We start from the raw sequence: 20,930 nt of genomic DNA, 5'->3' as shown, positions 1-20,930 counted from the left end.
TCTGCCATTGAGGCCATTTATCTGACTTCTACATAGCCAAAAACTTTTGTCAATAACGTGAGATGAGTGCATCCTACCAAGGAATTCCCTGGTTGTGCATTAGAGCAGAAGTAGAAGCCTTTAAATATGTTTTGTGAGCTGAGAATTGAATGTCTAGGCCTAGAGATTACTTTCTAAATATCTGCAGAGTAGATAGAGGATGAGTAGTGCGCCACTACCATCTACTGAGTGAGCTCAGAATTGCTCAGCTATACCATGGGCTCTGTGTAGAAAATACTTCAGGCAGATTCCCCTTTAAGTGAAGAGCGCTGTGTGGGGGCAAAGGGTTTTCTTTCTCTTGTAGGCCCCAAAGTCAAGGCATCATCTCATTCGGCAGAGCGAAGACCTAAGCAGCCAAAGCAAATTGCAGTGTTGTGTCACTTCTTTTGCAGGACAGGAAAGCTTACTCAGATGTGCTGTGGAAATATTTGCATGTGTCCATCAGACATTTCCAGGCAGTTCTCTTTGAGGGTTTTTTTTTAACCATTCTAAATGTTTGCAATGAATTTTTTTTTCCAACAACCCTATGGAAAAAAAGACTACAATTTTCCTGCTGGCTAGGCTGAAGTAGTAAAGTGTAATGAATGTTTCTGATATACTGGAAGTATAATAGACTTTATAGGATGCCTCGTGCCCATCCTACGTGGGCCTGAAACATCACTGATAGCAGACCTCACGACTGCTCCACTGGCTAATCACACTCCTGGTGAATTCAATTGATGACAGGCTTTGCTTGGCTAGATTGCTCTCTGCTGCTGCCTCACCTCAAAGGTGTAGTAAAATATATTAGCTATGCAACAAGGGCTCCTGTGTATCATTACAAAGCAGCACAAAGCAGCATTTTAGAAAGTGGCATGTGACAAATGGTTTATAGATGTAATACTGGCAGCCGTGGGTCAGCTGAACCCTACTGCATAAACAGAAATTGGAACAGACACTCATAAAACTGTGCTTTTCTTTATAGTGAGCCTCTGCTAAGTGTCTCCTTTGCTGTTAAATAAAGGCAGTTTTATGTTACCCGCCACACAAATTGCTAGCCTTGTGGTGGTTGCTTCAGGCTGCCCGTTGCCTTGTGCTCTATATGCATATATAGCAGGTGAATTTGCATGGTTTTGTCAAATGCTATTTTATTTTTAGGTGACGAGGCAAATATTCTCAGCCTGTGAGAATCGTAAGAACAGATTAAAAATATTTAGAGCACAAATGAGCTGAGCTGTCTCAAGCAATTGCAGTTTGTGTCCCTGGATCCTTGGGACACCTTTTAGCTAGGCTTTGAGAGCAAGTCGGAGCAGCTTCTGTTTGCAAAATGGTGACCGTCGAAGAAACCCAAGAGGTTGTTGTTCAGTGTGTCCTGAACACTGTTTTGTATTTTGTGTAGTCCTTTCGGCTGTTAGCAAACAGAAGAGCTAGGTAATGTGCTCAAGGTCACGCTGCATTGGAAGGAGAGCTGAAACCTAGCAAAAGCAGCCTAGTTTTACGTTTAATCCACTAGACTATGTTGCCCCTTTGCCTGGGAATTACTTATTCTGTGTTTACTCCCTCCTTAGCTAAACAATTCCTTGTCTGATAGCTAAGCTTTTCTGTCAGTCTCACCAGTCGCTGGTACTTTGCTGCTCCTCCAAACATGCACAGAATTGCCAATATCTCTCTGAAAATGCATTTCCCCCCCAGATATTTCTAGTTTTAGCAGAATACTGTTTCACAGCATCGAGTAATTCTATCCCACTACTAAGCAGGGAGGAAAACAAGCACCAGCTATTAAAATTTGACGTGTGTGAAGAGAGAAGATAGATAATCTGTAAGGAAGTGGAAGGTTGACACACTAGTGATTTCCTGGAATGAAGGTGTTTACAGATAACTGCCATTTTTTATTAAATTAAAAGTTTAAGATATAAGGCAACTCTCATTCTCTCCTTGAAACATATAAATGCACCCATCTGCCCTTGATGTTGCAAGTATGCCTGTATCAACCGAAGTAGAGTTTTTCCATTGATAGTAATGCCTCGTTGCCCATTTGTGTTTTATTTCTTTTCTCCTGTCTCCCCCAAGAAGCTTCTGTTACACTCTTAGATCAAAGTGTTTGAGCATATTGGTAAATATTGGAGCATATTAGTAAAAGCATGCCTGGGGTACAAGGACACCCACACAGCCTGAGGGGTGTCAAGGCTCAGACCTAGGACCCAACCTGGGTGTCCCGCCGGGGCCAAGGGGGGGCAGAGGGAGCCCGAACTGCCCCTCACGCATGCAGGGCTCTGCCCCATGTGGGGCTGGGGGACAGTGATGGGGCGCCCGGAGCGGCCACGGCTGTCTGTGCCCCGGCAGAGCCCTTCCCGCTTCTCTTTCCTTCTTTGCCATTTAACTCTTCCTATGCTCTTTTTCTCCTTTTTCTCCTTTTTCTCCTTTTTCTCCTTTTTCTCCTTTTTCTCCTTTTTCTCCTTTCTTTCTTCTTCTTTTTTCCTTCTCCTTTTCCTTTTCCCTTTATTTTTCTTTTCCCTTTTTCTCTTTCCTTTTCCTCCTCCTCCTCCTCCTTCCTCGTCCTCTTCCTCTCTGTCCCTCCCTCTCTCTTTCTTATTTTCTTTGTTTTTTCTTTCTTCCTCCCTGTCTCTCTTGCTTTCCCCGGTTTTCCTCCTTCCCTTCCCCTTCCCCCTTGCCCTTCCGCCGCCCCAGCACCGCGGACAGCTCCCTGCCCCCTCCTCTCCCCCCCCCCGCCGGGGGCCGGGGCGCGCCGGCCGGCGCCGCGGGGGGCGGGGCGGGCCGCGCCTATATGTGCGCGTGCGCGCGGCGGGCGGCGGCGGCGGACAAGATGGCGGCGGTGCGGGCGGCGCGCGGGCTGGCGAACGGCGCCGGGCTCGGCGGCCGGCGGGAGCAGGCGGCGGCCCTGGCCCGCGACTACCTGTCGCAGCCGCGCCTCAGTGAGTGCCGGGGGCGGGCGAGGGGGGCCGGGCCGGGCCTGGCGACGGCGGAGGAGCCCGGAGGCCGCCGCGTCCCGGTGCGGCGCAGGCCCGCCGCTGGCCGCGGTTAAGGCGGCGGCGGTCGCTGCGCCGCTGCCGAGGCCTAAACCCGAGGCCTAAACCCGAGGCCTGCGGCTCGGCTCGGCTCCCCGCGCGGCCTGTCAGCGGCGAGGGTCGAGCAGGGCGGCCGGGGCCCGGCGGCCCCAGGCCTGAGCCGAGGGTCGCTGGGGCAGCGCGCCCCGGCTTTAGTCTATATCGGTACTTAAATTAGCCACGCTTCGGAAGCATTGACATATCTTCCGCTGGGTAGAGCAGGCCGTTTTGATGTCCTTCATAACAATCTCCTGTATTTTATAGGAAGTGAGATTTGCTGTGGGTCGTGGGGGATGGGATGGATTTGTTCCATTAAGATGACATTGGGAAAGCTGATGAAAAAGGGGAAATAACAGTCTTGTAAAACCTCTATTGCAGCATGGTAAGGGGAAAGTCAGAGTTGTTGGAAGTTGCGTTTTGCCTAGCCTTTTTGATCTAGGTAGCAATTACATGACTGACTGTACATGTACATTTAAATAGCATGAATTCTTTCAAAACTGTAACTGAGGGACTTTTCTTCTATGTATTCTTAAAAATTTAAGACCAGTTTGAAATCCAAATCAATAATTATGATTTCCCCCCCCCGCCCCCCCCCAGTCAATTCTGCTGCTTTATTCTGAAGTGAAGGCTTCTGTCAAGGTTGGAGCCAAGGTGACTTCCACTTCCAAGGTGTTCATGCAATTCAGTGTGACTTGATAAGATCCTGAAGTGCTCAGTCCTCGTGGATACTCTTGTAGACATTTGTTGCAGCACTGTGCTGGCTTCTCTCACTGGAGCTTTGATTGCTCTTTTCTATTTAGATTTTAGCTTTTGTGGAAAGTGACACTGTTTGCCAGTTGGAAAAAAAAATTCAGTTGGTTCTGATTTGTCATAGAATTGGTTAATCTTAACGGAAACATGGGTTTTGAGTCAGTGGCAGGCTAGTTTTGAGATAGGGAATTGATGCTGTCTGATACCAAGGGAATGTGTAGCATCCTCATGTGGAAAAAGCTAGGAGTTACCTCTTTCCTATTGATTGAGGAAGAAAAGCTGATGAGACAGTCATGAGATGAAACGTAGTGTTGCTCAAGATGTTTTCCATTTCTTGCAGACAGTGGGCTGCAAAGACTTGCAGGCTAAGAAGAGTCCTCTGTGTGGCATAAAGTCTTACCTAATTCTCACTGCTCAAGTGAAATGAGCAGGCAAGTTTGTGCTTTCAATTTAGGCTAATTTAGGGACACATGATGTGTCTCATATCCTATAGCAGGGTTTTGACAAGCGTTAAAACTTAGTGAAGAGGAATTCCAGCCTTACACCAGGCACATCTGACAGAATGACTCTCGTTCCTTATTTAATGCTGTCAAAGTTTTTGATTATTGTGTTTTGACATCACAGGAGATTATACTACAACAAGTGTAACTATTTGCTTAAGTGCAAATACCATATTGTTGACACTCTATACAACACACTGTATGCTTGCCAGACTTGGACATATTGTGAAGTCTCTAAGCCAGATGATACCCTGTAGCTTGGTGTTGGTGGAATTTATGATCTTTCCATAGTATCATGAATGCCCGTTTCTTCTGCTTTGCGGCATGATCCAGAAAGGGTGCTAGTTTCTTTCCTGTTCTGTAAATGGCTCCTCTTGTTCACTTCTTTCCCCCAGGGACAAGTGATTAATAATCACTCTCTTGGTCACTGTTCCCTTGTGACCTGATAAAGCTTTGACTTAAAATGTTACTTGCATCTGTGGATCAAGTGATGCTGAGCTTTAGTTGGGATACCAATATGCCCTGAAAGCAATAAAGGAGGCCTGTTTACTACATCTTTACAGCTTTTCTAATGTGCAGATTTCAGGGTAACGGGAATCTTCTAACTTTTGGGCACACTGGTACTCAAGAATGTGCTCTATGGCACTAATGCTTAGGAGCTGCTAGCATTTAAGGCATGAGTCCTCTGAAACAAACTGACTAGCCATGGCCTTGTGTATCGCTCCTTAAGCCAAACCAGGATAACCCAAGAATAGGAGGTGTTTGGCTAAAGTGAAATTCAACCTTTTGCAGTATAGTCCTTTGGCTTTTCTTGGGAGACAGAGAAAGGTGTTGTAAGGTTTCCTCTTAGCAGTAATGTTTTCAGTGTGCCAGAAAATAAAACGTGCTGTAGAAGCTCTGCTGATCAGCTTTAGAGCATGAGACCCGCTTCATTTGCTAAGTGCACGTTTTAGTGCATACTCTATTTCCGTGTCATGAAGCAGGACACTTCTCTGGTTTAAAAAGTTGATTGGTGTTGTTATAGCCTTCTCACTGTATAAGAAGTCTTTTTATGTTGGATATAAGTTGTGGAGACATCCGTGATTATTTCCTTATCACAAGTTACGGAAATCATTATCCCTGCTTTTTTTAAAGATCCTGCAATTGTATATATTTTAATAGGAAGAAAATCTGTATGACTTACAAAATATTTGTTTTATGGCTTAAAATGATAACTTTACATTAGACTGGTGTCTCTGGTGGCAGAGCAGAACTGAAATAGCATTCTAGTTATACTCAGACATAGAAATTCATGGGTGCAAGCCTATGTGATGGACAAGAAAATGGCAATATGGTATATCCTAATGTTATCTCAGGTGCTTACCAGGAAGAGGCCAAAATGCTGGCAACGCGATTCAGTACTTAATGCTTATTATGGACTCTAGAAGAGGATAGAAGTTGAGTCCCAAATCTACAAACCTGAGACTGAAGACAGAAGTGAAACTTTGAAACCTAATCACTTCATGCAGAAAAATTCTGGTGTTCTGAGAAAGTGCCTGACTTGTGATCGTCTTTCTTTCAGCCTATAAAACTGTATCAGGTGTCAACGGTCCCCTGGTAATCTTGGATCAAGTTAAGGTAAAGATTATTCTTAATGAATCAGGCTTTGAAGGAGATTTTCCAGGAAAACTGTGACAGGTTAAATCTCGATTGTCATAAAATTCATGAATCCACTGGGCAGTTCATATACAAGGTAGCTTCTGACTGCTGAGGTAAATGAAAATACTCAAATTTGTTGTAAAGCTAAGGAAAGCTATGGGTGTCCTGGAAATGGAGGAGCAGTTGGAGCTGTTGTAAGCCAGAAGGGAAACATTGTTTCAGCTCTAGCAAACTGCAGAAAATGTTGTCTAAACTTGAACGAAGAAGCATGAATTCACTTTGTTCTTGCTGTTTTTGTTATCATAATACAGTTGCTTTCTAAAAGGGAACTATAAACAGTTTTTGTTTATTGCAGCGCTGTGCTGGCAAGTTATTGTTGAAGGCAAAACCGATGCTGCATATAGACAAAAGCCAGGTTTTTCTTATTGTCAAACTAGGCACGTGCCTAGCAGTAGATGGCTTTGAATAAGCGTGTTGGCGCTGCTAGGATCCTTAAAACAGTTTTGGGCAAGACTTTCTCCAGTCTGCAACTCTAGACAAATTTTGCGTAGTCCCCGTGAAAGTGGCTTTAACTTGATAAATTTTGGCTGCCTTGGAATGAGTTTTGTTCTGATGATAAAACTATTGAAAGATTTAGTAGTTGGTGGAGTTTTAAGCTTGCTTGAAACTGTGGTAATTTTATTTCTTGATTCTCTGGACTTTAATATTTTCCACTGTCTTGTTCATCCTCAGTTTCCTAGGTACTTGGAGATTGTCCACTTGACTCTTCCTGATGGTACAAGGAGAAGTGGGCAGGTTCTAGAAGTCAGTGGCTCCAAAGCTGTTGTTCAGGTAAGACTAGAAACGGGAGACTCTCTTAATGCAACAGAGAAGTATTTCATTAATAGGCATATGCCTAAGCCATGTCAAATCCATCTTGTGATATCTTTCTTTGGTAATTCTAAACACTATAAATAAAAAAATACCTACTTATTCCAAGTGCAAGTGGCCTAAATGATTTAGAAGACTGAAAGTTGGAGTTCTGTGCGACTTTATTTGCATCTGCCCCGTGGGTTCCTTTGTAGCTAGATGTAAGGGAAATGTACTGTACTTCTACAGTATTAGATTCAAGATTAACTCCTATGCTATATGGGTATGTATGTGTTCCTTCTAAGCAGCTGTTTCTTGTTAATATTAGTAGTTCTTATCTGAAGAACTTTACCCTGTTGGCAAAAGCAGATAGTTAGAGCAAAGGTATAGCACCAGGTTTTGTTGGTTGCTGCTGATACACTTTAGAGTTTTGTTTAAACAGAGTTTTTTTGTGTCATGTTTTGTACTACTGAGTTGCTCTTTAAATGTATTAATTTATGTATGTATATAAATGTATTAATGTATTTTAAATGTATTTTTAAGCAAGTGGCCTATCAAGTGTTCAAGATATGCAGTAGAAAGGTGCTTCACAACTGTGTTCTCTAAAGCACAATATTTACTCCTGGTGTTTTTCCTGGTATGTGTACAGGTGTTTGAGGGAACTTCAGGTATTGATGCGAAGAAAACATCTTGTGAGTTTACGGGGGACATTCTTCGAACCCCTGTCTCTGAAGATATGCTTGGTAAGTACTTGCATCTTGCTTTGGAAACTGAACAGACTTATTGTACTAATTTATTTTCACAGCAGCTAACGCTTCAATTTTATTGCTGTATCTTGCAGGTCGAGTATTTAATGGATCAGGAAAACCTATAGACAGAGGCCCCATTGTTTTAGCTGAAGATTATCTTGACATAATGGGTATGTTCTTAATCCATTTCTGTGAGGAGTTAAAGACAAATTTTGTCTTTCTGATTTCTGAATGTTACAATAGATTTGTTTTTGGCCCTAAGGGCTAACTGTTAGGGAGAGTTTTGATAAAGGACATCTTGTCCTTAAGTACATATGTAGCATCAAACGAATCAAAGATGCATGAGTGAAGGAAGATGAGGTAGCAGAAAATAACTTTGTTGTAGTGCTTGGAAGCTGTTTATTGAAATATATGTACACTGTCATAATCAGCCTCTGAAGATAAGAAGCTAGTAACCTGACAAGCTTTTCCTGAAAGCATTCTTGCTGTTTGCCTGACTGTGTAATGCCAAAGTCCTGGGAATCCATAAAAGGCTTGGGTTTCTGCAGGAGTGGCTAAAGATCTGTAAGCCTAAAGTTAGGTTTTGTAGCTTTAGACATGAGCCTTAAGTCAGTGCTAGTCTGATCATGTTTTAAACTAGTACGTGGAGTAACGTGTGTTCTCTTAAAAATACAACAGGTCAACCAATCAATCCTCAGTGTCGAATCTATCCAGAAGAAATGATTCAAACTGGCATTTCTGCTATAGATGGTATGAACAGTATTGCCAGGGGGCAGAAAATCCCCATCTTCTCAGCTGCTGGTTTGCCCCATAATGAGGTTGGTACTCAAGCAAAGCTGTTTTCAAAACTGTTAAAGCAGTTTGCCTTTACCTGGGGTTAAAGAATGGGTTAAGTTAAATTCTGGTCTGTGTAATAGCATCAAATATACAGACTAACTTTGTTCTTTTTTCTAGATTGCAGCTCAGATATGCCGCCAAGCTGGCTTGGTGAAGAAATCCAAAGATGTGATGGACTACAGTGAAGAAAACTTTGCTATTGTGTTTGCTGCTATGGGTGTAAGTCACTATTATTGGAGGAGAACGATGCTTGAGTATTAAAAAAGACAATGCTGAGTGGTAGTTGAACGTTACTGCTTTTGAAAGTGTTCTAGGTAGGTCTCACGTATCGTAAAAGAGTGCTAAATAGGCTGGCTGACCGAAAAACCCAAATGGCCAATAGTATGGTAACAAAGTGAGTGCCTCTTTAATAGTAGGATAAAGTAGTTTCAACTTGGGCTCTAGCCTAGACTTCTGGAAATAACTCGGGTTTTGTCAGGGTTTTAGGGGAGCTTTCATGATGCAAAGAACTGTAACTGTTTATGTGGATTAGTAATGAGGTATTTAGACTTTCACATGATGTGAAAAAAATATGTTAAAATCTGGTCTTGAATTGATATCTTACTATTGTGGTTTAGGTGAACATGGAAACTGCTCGATTCTTCAAATCAGACTTTGAGGAAAATGGGTCCATGGACAATGTGTGTCTGTTCTTGAATTTGGCTAATGATCCAACGTAAGTAGTTAAAGTATATCAGTTGGAAAAAAGCAGAGGAAAAACAAGTAAACTGGAATCTGAAGCCTCACTGGTGATCTGCCAGATGTCCTATATGCTGACCTTTTGCAGTAAAGTGGAATATGAAATGTGGGTACTCTGGTTAGTGTATTTAGCAGATTTTCAGGGGGGTTTTAAAGTGTTTGCAACTTCAAACTGTTACCCCGCAACCTTAAAGTGCTTGTCATGAATGTGCCGTGCTGTTCTATTTCAGCATTGAACGCATTATCACACCTCGTCTTGCTCTAACAACAGCAGAGTTCTTGGCATATCAGTGTGACAAGCACGTACTGGTCATTCTGACAGATATGAGCTCCTATGCTGAAGCTCTGCGAGAGGTACGTGTTAACTCAAATGCTGGATATTGGCAGAAGGGGTTGATAGTATAAAGTAAAAATGTGAATTTCTGCTCGAGCAGAAAGTATTTGTTACAGTGTTCTTAAACTATGCAGTGAGGCTTTTAGCTGTTTTTCAAGTGGTTAGTTTTATTCGGCAGTCAAAATTTTATTGCTGGTATGGTAGTTAAACTTATTTGGCTACTTAAATTCAGCAGTTTCATATTACAGTTTCTGATTTGCCATAGCATCTTGTCATGTATGATTGTGGTGGCGTACTGCTCTTAATAGAGGATTTAGGTGGCTGTAATCGGGTATCACCCCCAGGAAGAGATACTTTAGCTCACCACTCTAATTAGAGGAGACTACTGGTCTGTGTGAGTGATCCAGCTTCTTAGAAACATTTTTCTGGGTTGTCTGCAGGTTTCAGCAGCTAGAGAGGAAGTGCCTGGCCGTCGTGGTTTCCCAGGTTATATGTACACTGACTTGGCTAATATATATGAGCGTGCTGGGCGTGTGGAAGGCAGAAATGGTTCCATTACTCAGATTCCTATTCTTACCATGCCCAATGATGGTGAGTTACTCTTCAAGTATGGTTTTAGTAGCTAGCCACTTTAAAGGGCTCTCTTAGAACAAGCTACCTTATTTTGGACGCAGGAGCGTGGTGTTAAGTCTTCTAGATATTGCAGTTCTTGGCTGCCTGTATCTGTTCTTATTAGAAGTGCTTTGCCCGATTCAGACTGCAGGACTGTCCTGCAGCCCTTTATGAGGAGTACCTACAGCTCTAATCCTTGTGTAAGAGCAGTGAAATAGTGTCTAAAGGAAAATACCATTTGTTAGTATCACTGCTATACTGTTTTGAGTGTCTCAAAGTTGGCACGTCACTGCCAGAACGGATATGAGAGGTCTGAAAACTGACAAACCACTACTTTCCTTAGATATTACTCATCCCATCCCTGACTTGACTGGATACATCACTGAGGGACAAATTTATGTGGATAGACAGCTGCACAACAGACAGGTGTGTACTGGAGCAGTTAGAACACATTTTAAGAATTCTCTTGTACTTGTCGAAGTAGTAATGCTGAGCTTGTTGGATGTTTTTTTCCTCCAGATATACCCGCCTATTAATGTCTTGCCCTCCTTGTCTCGACTGATGAAGTCAGCTATTGGGGAGGGCATGACCAGGAAGGATCATGCAGATGTATCCAACCAACTGGTAGGCAAAAACCTCATTTGAGAAGCAGAGGCATGTTATTTCAAATACACATCTTTTGCCAAGCAGCCTGTAAAGAGCATGCAGAACAGTTGCAACCGAGTGCGCTTTTGTCTGCTTTAAAGCATTGACTGAGTGCTTAGCCTAGTCAAGTGACACCGTTTGGTTTGGGTTTGAACAGAAATGTTTGTACACGGATACTGCGTAACTATGTGGGTCACTGCCACGTGATTCTCTGCAGCCTGATAAATGTGCGCTATATGGCGTAGAACATCTAATGTTCTCTGACAAATACTAAATAAACTGGTCTTTTTCTATATTAACCAAATGGAAGGTGATCCAGGCTTACTATATCTGTCACTGTATAGCACTATAATAATGCCATGTTGTCAGCTGCAGTAGCCTTAGTCACTTAAGGTAATAAAGGCCTGGAAAGGGGCCTCAGATGTTATCCTTCCAAAGGGCCACCTCACTTGCTGTTAAATTGAGGAAGTATTTTATTTACCAAGGTGAAAGTACTTATTCCTCTGTTTCTCTCCCTTCTAGTATGCCTGCTATGCTATCGGAAAGGACGTACAGGCTATGAAGGCTGTAGTTGGTGAGGAAGCTCTTACCTCAGATGATCTTCTTTATCTGGAGTTTCTGCAGAAGTTTGAGAAGAACTTCATTGCTCAGGGTAAGCGTCTGTTGCAAGAACATCACAGTACTCCTTAATATCTGGAAGGTCTAGCTCTTGTTTTAAGATCTGCCTGTTGATGAGACTCTTTCTTGCCTCATAATTCAGTCTGTGGTTACTATCTATAGGTCCTTATGAAAACCGTACTGTTTACGAGACCTTGGACATTGGATGGCAGCTTTTGCGAATCTTCCCCAAGGAAATGCTGAAGAGAATTCCTCAGACAACGCTGGCTGAATTCTATCCTCGGGATTCGACTGCCAAGCACTAACCGCAGCTTCATCACTAGCTCCTTGCTCTGTGAAATGCTGTTTGTTTTCTTTCTTCATGTGTTGGTGTTTACTTGTCGCCCTTGTAATTAAAACCAAGAATAGGTGACATTTGTGCCAGTGTTCCTATGTACACTGATACCAGTCTTTAAAATATCCCTTCTTCCAAAGCCTGGATCGTCAGGAAAATCTTTAGGCCAGCTCTTACAGATGTGCAATAGCTATCATGACGCTTGTTTTTTGGAACTGGACCTTTTGTGGACGTTTTAAAAGAATGTCTAAGCATTATCAGAAACTGCAAATCCTTACTTTCAAACCAAGAACATGTGGTTTAGAAAACATGAAGGAGCAGGTGACTTCCTTTGTCCAAAGCATCTGCTCTCTCTTATCATATTCAGTTGCTGTGCTGATGGTAGAACAGATGGCACTCTACTGTCCTGCTGTTGTGCTTGAAGACCAGGCTAATATGTGGAAAGTGTGGTGCAACATACATCTTTGAAATATGCAGGTCACTGATCTTTAACTTTTGCTTGAGATTCTTAGACATGCATGAAATAAGGCCACTAGTCAACGCACTAGTGCTTTTCCACTAGCAAAGGGTCTTTTCAGAGGTCGCAGACAGTGGGTTGCTACCTGAGGGGAGCGTGTTAGGATTCGATTACTGAATTAAAGGTTTTAAATTGAAGTTTGCAAAATAAGTTTCCTACTTACCCATTTTATTCCTTGAATTCTAGAAGTGCCAGAGACACAAAACAGCGGCTAAAGCATTCCAAGGTCAGTAGTGTCCCAGTGCGCAAACTGTAGATAATTCAAGGCTTCATGCTGCTACTGAAGGGGATTGTGTGATATGAAAAACTATGAAACCTGACACAGTTGTGCTGGTGGGAGATCAATTTTTAAACTGTCTTGTACTAAATGATGCAACAGGAGCAAACTTAATGTGTGAATGGATATTTTGAATCCTGTTACAAAGCATGCTCTAGGTGGCACTGGTCCTGAATCATGTTTGAAACTGCTCTGGATTGCACTCCAGACACAGATTTGGCTAGCCAGGAGAGCTCAGCATTCCTAAACACTTCTAACTTGGCTAGTCAATTCTGTGTTGTGTGTGGTGGTTTTTTTTTTGGTTTTTTTTTGACTGATTTAAATGAGGCTCACAGCCCAGTGCTGGCAAGCTTTCTTGCTTTTTTGTTCCTCCTCCCCCCCTTCTCCTCCAGGCTTAATGTAGTCTAAGGTCTGGTTTAGCTAACCAAAGTGTGTTGCACCTCTCTAAACAACTTCCTCAGTGCTTGTCTAGGAAGGTGCTAACGTAGCTCACACTATAGTGTACTAACCCCAGAATTTCCTGATGTTTCCTTGTGTGCAGTTCTTTCTATAGTTTGTTCAGTGTTCTCTGTAACTTGGATGCAGTAGCAACTTTATTCCAGTGCATTCCACCCTAAAGCTGTGTCAAGTCTATTTTTCCTGAAGTAGGGATGGGAGGTTGGAAGTATTGGCATGAGAATACTTTAATGTAGAAAATATCTAAATAAATTAAATATGAAAGGTGTTGAATGAAATGGAAGCTTTTGTGATTCTGTGGTAAGAAGCAACTTTGGGTCATTCTGCAGTGTCTTGCTGCAGGAATGGCCTAGATGTCCTTTGCCACTGGGGTTCCTGTTTACATGAAAATAATTCTTAATCTGCTAAAAGAACAGAAACGTTTTTTCACTTCCATTTCTGTGTCTAGAAAGAGGGTCTCTGGGGACACCCCCACATTGTTACTAGAGTTGATAGCTTTCAGTAGTCAGGATTTGAATGGGTTTCAGCTTTAGGACTGAATGCTTTGTGCTGGTGAAGTGGGTGAAAGGAATGTTGCAATGGAGGGTAAAGACATTACAGGAATGTTGGAAGGTAATGTGATACCAGCGTTTCCACCTGAATCTCAATTGTTAGTTTGCACTAGAAGAGGCTGGGGAAGTATCCCTCAAAGGCTTTTTGAAAGTCAGCTTAGGGGACATGCTGACTCTACATTTTCTGTACAAATCTTACTAAGAGTAAGGGGGACCATGGGGCCTGAGTAGATTTATTATAGTAGTCTGCAAATACAGCCTGGGGCATGATGCTATTTAAATCACTGGTGTAAGTCCCTCCATGTGAATTAACTATTTTGTCATAACTGTTTCCCTGCTGGAGGCTGGGGGAGTGCAGCACATGTCTGGTGAAGGTGGCAGAATTTGAGAAGAGAACAGTGTGAAACAGTGAGATCCAGGACTCTCCTAGATGTACTCCAGAGAGCTGAGGTAAACCCAAACTTACCTTCCTTCACTGAACAACATGTGCACATCCTTTATTCACTTAATGAGGAAAGAGAACACCTTTTCTTTCTCTTGATTTGGCTATTCATCTTTTAAGAACTGTGCCCTGATTTCCCAAGCTGCAGTGACACTGTGTCTAAACAAGGGTTTGTTCTGACTGATAAAAACCTGAGGCTGTCTCAGGTCTTCTCCCCAATTAAATATCATTATATGATAAAACTCATAGAAGCTGTTTCTTGTACAGAAGTACAAGTAGTCCTTGAGGGAGACAAAGAGACGAGCTCATTTTTTTTTTAAAATCTCATTTAAATGTCCAAACTGGTTCTTGCAATATGTCTTTTGCTGGAAGTCACTACAGCATCAAAATCACAAATACCGTTTCCGCAGTAGTAGTAATGGCTTTATGATTGATTGTCCCAGAGAGCTTGAAAGACTGTTCATTTAATGCTGTGGGGAAAGGGGAAGGAGGGTATATAGTATGTTAGAAAGCAGCATGTTTTTTCTTTAATAATTAAAAAGTTGGAGCAAGCAGGATGGAGTTCTGTTCCACTGGCTCAGATGGCTGAATATTTTAAGTGCCTCAGTTTACCTAGTTGAAAAAATTAGAATAATGGCAACTGCTTTAAATAAATATTTTATAATCTGTAAGTGGAAAAAGGGGGAAAGAATGATTTTAAAACTAGACCACTGGGCTGTCTTTCAAGTTGGACTGTCATATGTCCAGCTTTGGAGCTGGTTTGTATAAGGTGGTTTCACCAATGCCCCATCATTTCCAAATCTTGTTATCCCTTCCCAGAGTCAAACAGGCTCAACGTTTTTAGAGCAGTCAGCTATGCTGAGGGACTGATACAGATTCATCATAGACTGTTGGAATCCCAGAGTTGCTTTACATCTTGAGGGGAAGGCCTATGGTTAATCCACTAAAATAACTTAATTGGCAGGTGGCAGCAGTCAGTGTTCAGTAATACCTGTGAATAGTAGGGCTGGGCTTGATTTGAAAACTTGAATAGGAGAAGAAATTCCCAAGTCCAGTGCTGATCTTGGGAGCAAAATATTTTGAGGTACCAACAAGGCAATGAGTGCTGAATTCTGGAAGCCCTTTAATGGTTCGTAAGTTTTGGACACAAAGATTGAACGACCATCTTTGCTACGACATTGAATGCTGGAGAGCGAAGCAGCTACCTTTCACAAGATACCTGAAAGTGTTTGTATACTGATGAAAGTGGCTCCTGGAACGTGGCTATGTTACACAGCAAAATAACTTCTGCAATCATAAGAGTATTCTCTGCAATTAAACTTTTTAATTTGCATTCTATGGGAACAAAGTGGAAAAAATAAGAAGCTTCCGTGCTCTTCCAAGGCTAGTAGCAGGCCAGCGAGAAGCTCAGACGCAGGCTAATCAGCAAAGCCTCGCCAATGATAGCGTGGCTGATCTGAGCCAAATAGAGGTTGAAACTGAATTTAAATAATGAGGGTGATTGTGGTTGGTTTTGTCTGGGATGGTCGCCCGCAGCCTGGGTTTACTGAGGACAAAACAGCTGTTGTCTGCAGCTCACAGGAGCTGTGTGTTCAGGCTCCTGTGTGTGCAGGGTGCTCCCTGGGAGAGGCTTTCAGCTCTGCAGAGCAGTGTGATGAAGCAAGGCAGCCACGCAGCGGCAGTGCTGGCCTGGCCTGGGCTCGCAGGCTGAAAGGAGTGGAGGAGCGAGGCAGAAATCTCCATCTTCCTCCTGGCTCATGCTTCTGGAGGAAACACATCTGTCAACGTGGGCACGGTATCGTCACCCTGTATATGGGCAAGTACCCCCAGGTTACAAAAGAGCCTATCCTACAGACTAGCAGGTATCCTGGTAGCAAATAGCCTGAACCTGGCCCAGGGCCCAGGGAGAGGAATGACAAAAATAACTTCAGCTAGCATCAGCCGGAGGCCATAGACACAGGCTGGGGCTTGTTGCATAGCTATTCTAGCATTGAGCTGAGAACACAGACCTTCCCCAGGAAAAAGGGGTGGCAAAGTGAACGGGGCCTCACAAACCTGGAGCAAGGGGATGCCACTGTGAATGGCGTGTTGGGCTGAGCTGTAGTCTTGCTGCCTGCTTGGTTTTTGCTTCCCTGCTGGGCTGCAGTGTGCGTGATGCCTCTCATAGCCGGTGTCCTGAGAATGACAAGATCTCTATGCTGGCAGTGAGCCCTGGGCTCAGCAGCCTCAGACAGCAGGGACGTTTTCTGAGGGTGGCTGGGGACCTAAGGCTCTGCAATCATCATGAAATGAGCCACAGACAAAGAGGAATTATTGTGTGTAGAAAAGGAGGTTAATACAGCTGCCCAACTGCCAGCAGAGAGCAAGCTAAGTTTTGCTAGGCAGGGCTTCAGCTACAGGAACTGATCAGCTGTTGCTCACCTCAACCAGTGACAGCTAAGGCATGTCCTTGTACAGCCTGTCTCCTCGTGCACAGCAGGATGGTTGGTGGTAATGGGAACTGTCACCAGTCTTTCTGGTGCAGGCAAGCCCTTTGGAAACAGTGTCTCATAGCCCAAGCTGGGACCATGCTGCCCACAGCTACCATGTTGCACCCTGAGCCAGAGGTTGCTGACAGGAAAATAAATGCTGCTCCAGGAAGGGGCCCGCTGCTGCCTGTCCTGCAGCAGTCCAGTGGTGCTAACTCTCTAGCATTCATCCGCCTGCTTTCCCCACCTGTACCAAAGAGGGAAAGACTAGTAAGAATTGAGTCTTTGCTGTCAGGATTCTTCTAAAACTACTTAAGCTTTGGTCACTTCTCCCTGCCTGGTTTTGTGCTGCAGTCCCACTGTGTGTACGTCCTTTTTTTTTTTTTTTTAGGAAAAGCCTCTTTAGATGCGAAAGCTGAGCTGCTTGGGTAGGGTCCTCCAGCCACCAGAGCAGGCAAGCCCAGTCTTCAGCTTCCTTCATCGTTTGATGCAATGCTGTCTCTGCGAACTAGCAGCCTGCTTGCTCTTGCGCTGTGCCGGCAAGTAGCTACTAAGCAAAAGAGAGAGCCAGGCAGAGATGTGTGGCCACCTCTTAGTATGGGATCAACTGATCACGTGAGATCCTGGACTATTTCTGCTCCTCTGCTGTGTAATGGGTGAGTACTTTATAAGCCCCATATTAGGAGCATCAATTTGAGGCTATTTCTCCAGGTGAGAGACACTCCCTGCAGTGAAAACATAATGCAAGGTGTATTTCAGCTTAGCTGGCATGAGTGGGCATAGTGATGCAGGCAGGGAGCAGGCCGCTAGTGCCAGAGCGAGCCAGGCTTGCTTCTCCTGTCTGCGCAGCCAGCGCGGCAGCCGTCAGCCCCTTGTCTCGCTCCCCCTGCCTCACAGAGCCGGTGCTTAGCTGGGTGCTAAACAAACAGACCAATATTTCATTGCATGGAGACAGCAGGTACTAAGCTAAATGGGATGTGCTGATCTCACATCTGCTGCCTTAGTGCATTTACATGCTGTTTTCTTAATTTTTTTTTTTTTTTTTGGTAATGACTAATGAGGGCTGCCTGGGGGTCTTATCCCCCTTTGCTAACTGATTTCAGTCAGTCAGGTCCCTCTGAGAAGCACATAACAGCTGTCGTCTGGTTTAGGGAAGGGAGGAGAGCAAACATTGGATGTGTTTTCCCCCCACCCTTCCCCTTGGGTTTTTAGTTTGGAGTGGCAGATGTAAGGCAGGGGCCGGTGCTGGTGGGGAGAGTTGCTGTGCTTAGGAAAGTGGCTGCAGGTTATTTGCACATCAAAAGAAGCTTTGCCTCTTACCCTCTATCGCCCTGTGTGCACAAGGTGGCTTGATTTAATTGCCCTTTCAAAGGCAGATCTGGTCTTGTCTGTGCTGAGATTTTAGGTGTGATTCAGCCCCCCATAGCCAAAAACTGGTGCAGTTGCACTGGTGTGTTAAGAAAAGATGCAAATCGACTTTCCTCTGTCTTGAAGCTTAATTGTGTCAGTTGATTAGTTTAACAGCTCTCCTGTTTGGTGGTGGTTAGCACTAGGGCAGCTGGAGAAGTGGCTGAATTCAGAGCTAGCCTAAAGCACAGATGAAGCAGGAAGCATGACTGATTGTGGAAGGAAAATCTGGAGCTATTGCTGTTTCTCTTGTATGGCATCCCATTGCTTGGTGCAAGGGAGTTGGAGCTAACTTTGCCCCTTGTGTTTAGATGCTTCGTTAGCCTTGGAACCCCGAGCTCAGCTGGTGAGCTGGCACTCACGGATGCCATCCCATTCATGTTCAGCCTGCCACAGGGGAAGCCTTAGAGGGAATTACTTTAACCCAGTACTATCAGGGCCCTCTGCTCCTTCCAAAACCTGCCTCCTCTCAGGTGCAAGAGCAATGGGGAGGACTTGCAGCTGGGACCGGGTCACCTTGGCAGCTGGATGTGTCCACAATTTGGCCACAGCTCTGCAGCCTGTGCTTTGGAGAGCACTAAGCCTTGCAGGACCCTCTTTCCTGAGATACACTGTTCAGCCTGCTTTCCTTCTTGCAGTGTGTCACACCATCTTACCACTGGGGCTGTGCCTCAGAGTCCTGCTCCTGGTGCATAACAGCCCTGCAAGGAAAGGGTAATACTCTGTAATGCTGAGTATTTAACTTCTGCTGCTGCCTGAGGCAGAGTGTGCTCTGAGCTCCACCTGCTTAGAGGACGCAGCTTTTTCTGATCGTTAGCTTCTTTTGGGTTGACCTGACAATTACAGATCTCTGCTCCCTCTAGCTCTCTCCCAGTTTCTCCTCCCTGACCCCTGCTGCTTGTGCTGTTACTAAGCTCCCTCCTCAAGTGGTGTCAGTAATTGCCAGTTAGCTCATTAAAATGAAGCTATCCCAAGAGCCCTTGAGCCCTCCTTGAGGGGCTGTACTTCAGGGCTGCACTGTGGTCTTGCTAGGTGCCTTCCCATATCTAATCATGGGGTGAGTGGGATGTTTGCCCCAAGGAAAAGGCAACAAACAGATGAAGAGGGCTTTAAAAAGTGATTAAAAAGCCATTGGGTTTTGGTGCAAAATGAGCAAGAGTGGACTTCTCAGCTGTTTTTATGGAAGAAGCAGCCTGGTTTCCCCCGGGGGATCCCATTCTGACCCAGCCCTGCGTTGGGCTGCGAGCGGCTCCCCGCAGTGCGCTGAGCTGAGCTGCTGGACACAGCTACGCACAGCCGCGGGGCTACAGCCTCACGAGGTGCCTGGGCTCTGCTGGGAAGCAGTCCTTACAGCACGTCTGCCTCAAGGCCAGCCTTTCAGGGATGCAGCGCTGTGCTTATGAGACCTAATTCCTGCTTCTGCATGGCGGTGGGTGAGTTCCTCTGCTTTGTTAGCTTGCCGTGTCCTTTATATTTCAGTTGTAACCTTTCTGGGACAGGGATGTTCCCTGTGATGATCCCTGTTCCTTGGGATAGCAGCTAGCCCAAGGGGCCTCCTTGTCTTTTTTGTCGTAATCCAAGTACATGCTCAGACCTAGGAAAAGTTGGAAAGGGCTTGGCCAAGCAGGCGGTCTCCTGCAGCAGGCTTCACAGCCCGGAAGGCAGCTGAGCGGATGTGACAGGTATTTTGTAATAGAAGGTGCTGTTGAGAAAAAGGAGAGATCTTGCGCGTGGTTTTCTATCTCCTTCCTCCTCAGCAGTTTTCAAAGGCTCTAAAAATAAACTTCCCTTATGCCTCAGGCAGCATGAGCAAAGCCAAGACTTCCCTGGAAAGCATCGGCAGGAGCCCAGTGCCTGGTACCTGCCACCTGCTCCCTGCCACGCTTTCTGGAGGAGGGGGCTGCAAAGACAGCCTGTGGGTGGGCTCGAGACCTTCACCCTGAGCTATGGTGGGGCCAGGCTCCTGGCAGGGAATGGGGCTGCTGAGTCAGAGTGAATTGCAGGAGTGTGATTTCCACCCACCCCCCACTCCCCTTTGAGCATTCCCCATATTTTTGCCATGTCCCTGAACTTCCTCCTTTAATAGGGCAGCCAAGGAGCTGTCTCTGAGTGGTGCTAGTGATGGATTGTCCTGTTATTTTTGGTGCTGGGAATACAGATTGCTTCACCTGTCGCTTCTTATGAAGACTGCTGAAGTCCCAATTGCCTCTAATTGAAAGGGGCAGGGGTGGGAGGGAGGGAGAGGCGGCTGGGCTGGATGTGGCTGTGCTGTGGACAATTAGGATGCTTTGCAGATCTTCTTGCTGCCCCTCTCTGGGGCTCCTGGTTTCATTGCTAGTGTCACTTGCTGTTTAGACTTGTGAAACAGTCAGATCTGTGCAGTGCAAATAGGCTCTGGGTAGATCAGTTTGGGGGGAAAAACAGCCTGTTCGATAGTCAAAACATGTCCTCGGGCTTTTGTTAAGGCGTTTTCATTCTATCTCTTGCTCTGTAATTGTTTTTCCCGGTCCCCCAGGTTGGGAGCCCTGCCAAAGGAAGGGGAGAAGGTGGCAGGTCAGGCCCTCGAGCTCGGGGCTGGGGGAGCAGGGGTGAATGGGGTTGGGACGCAAACGAATCTGCAGAGCTGGGAAGGCGAAGCCTGTGGCATGCAGGGCTGGGACTCGGGCCAGGCGGATTATCTCCTTGTCTCTGATAGCCTGATGTATGCTTGAGGCAAGCTGCCTTTTTTCCATGCATGGGTTATCCCAGCTGCGAAGCCGAGATAATGACATTCGCCCACACCGCGAAGCGCTCACAGGCCTGGAAACAAACAGGGCCAGGTGGAACAGAGTCCCCAAAGGGGACCTTGGCTGGCACTGCGATAAACCCTTTGTGGGCTTGAAGGGTGCTGTGCCCGGGAGATGGGCTGAGGCGCTTGGGGATTGCCATGCGAGAGGCAGCCCGTTCGTTGCCTTGCCCGTGTGATGCCCAGAGCAGGGAAGAGCCATCCTGGTTTGGCAGCTTTTATTCGCTTTTGAGCGTTTTTGCTGCTGGTGACTGGCAGGTCAGACGCTCTGCTCTGCTGGCTCCCGCTGCCGGTGGCAGATGGGGACGGGCCGCGGCATTGCCCGGGGGGCTTCCTCAAA

At 45.2% G+C, this 20,930-nt stretch overlaps 1 protein-coding gene across 1 annotated transcript; it reads left to right on the top strand.

Annotated features, from left to right (window-relative positions):
- The first annotated feature begins 2,825 nt into the window (after positions 1-2,825).
- On the top strand, positions 2,826-13,215 carry ATP6V1B2 (ATPase H+ transporting V1 subunit B2). Its single transcript, XM_068920900.1, has 14 exons — positions 2,826-2,951; positions 5,895-5,950; positions 6,704-6,802; positions 7,470-7,563; positions 7,662-7,739; positions 8,248-8,387; positions 8,524-8,625; positions 9,024-9,121; positions 9,375-9,498; positions 9,919-10,069; positions 10,434-10,516; positions 10,610-10,714; positions 11,258-11,387; positions 11,516-13,215. Exons 1-14 carry the CDS (start codon positions 2,843-2,845, stop codon positions 11,656-11,658), a joined length of 1,512 nt encoding a protein of 503 aa, XP_068777001.1. The 5' UTR covers positions 2,826-2,842; the 3' UTR covers positions 11,659-13,215.
- Positions 13,216-20,930: the final 7,715 nt, after the last annotated feature.

Source organism: Struthio camelus, chromosome 27 (assembly GCF_040807025.1).
Source record: "Struthio camelus isolate bStrCam1 chromosome 27, bStrCam1.hap1, whole genome shotgun sequence".
Classification (NCBI taxonomy): Eukaryota; Metazoa; Chordata; class Aves; order Struthioniformes; family Struthionidae; genus Struthio; species Struthio camelus.
Note: the sequence above shows the minus strand (reverse complement) of the source record. Positions and strands in the feature narration are given on the sequence as shown.

Excerpts from the sequence above, each read along its gene's own strand:
- ATP6V1B2 (XM_068920900.1), top strand. The coding sequence starts at position 2,843 with ATGGCGGCGGTGCGGGCGGCGCGCGGGCTGGCGAACGGCGCCGGGCTC. Across the intron at positions 6,803-7,469 it reads GCTCCAAAGCTGTTGTTCAG|GTGTTTGAGGGAACTTCAGG; the intron begins GTAAGACTAGAA and ends GTATGTGTACAG. Across the intron at positions 8,388-8,523 it reads CTGGTTTGCCCCATAATGAG|ATTGCAGCTCAGATATGCCG; the intron begins GTTGGTACTCAA and ends TCTTTTTTCTAG.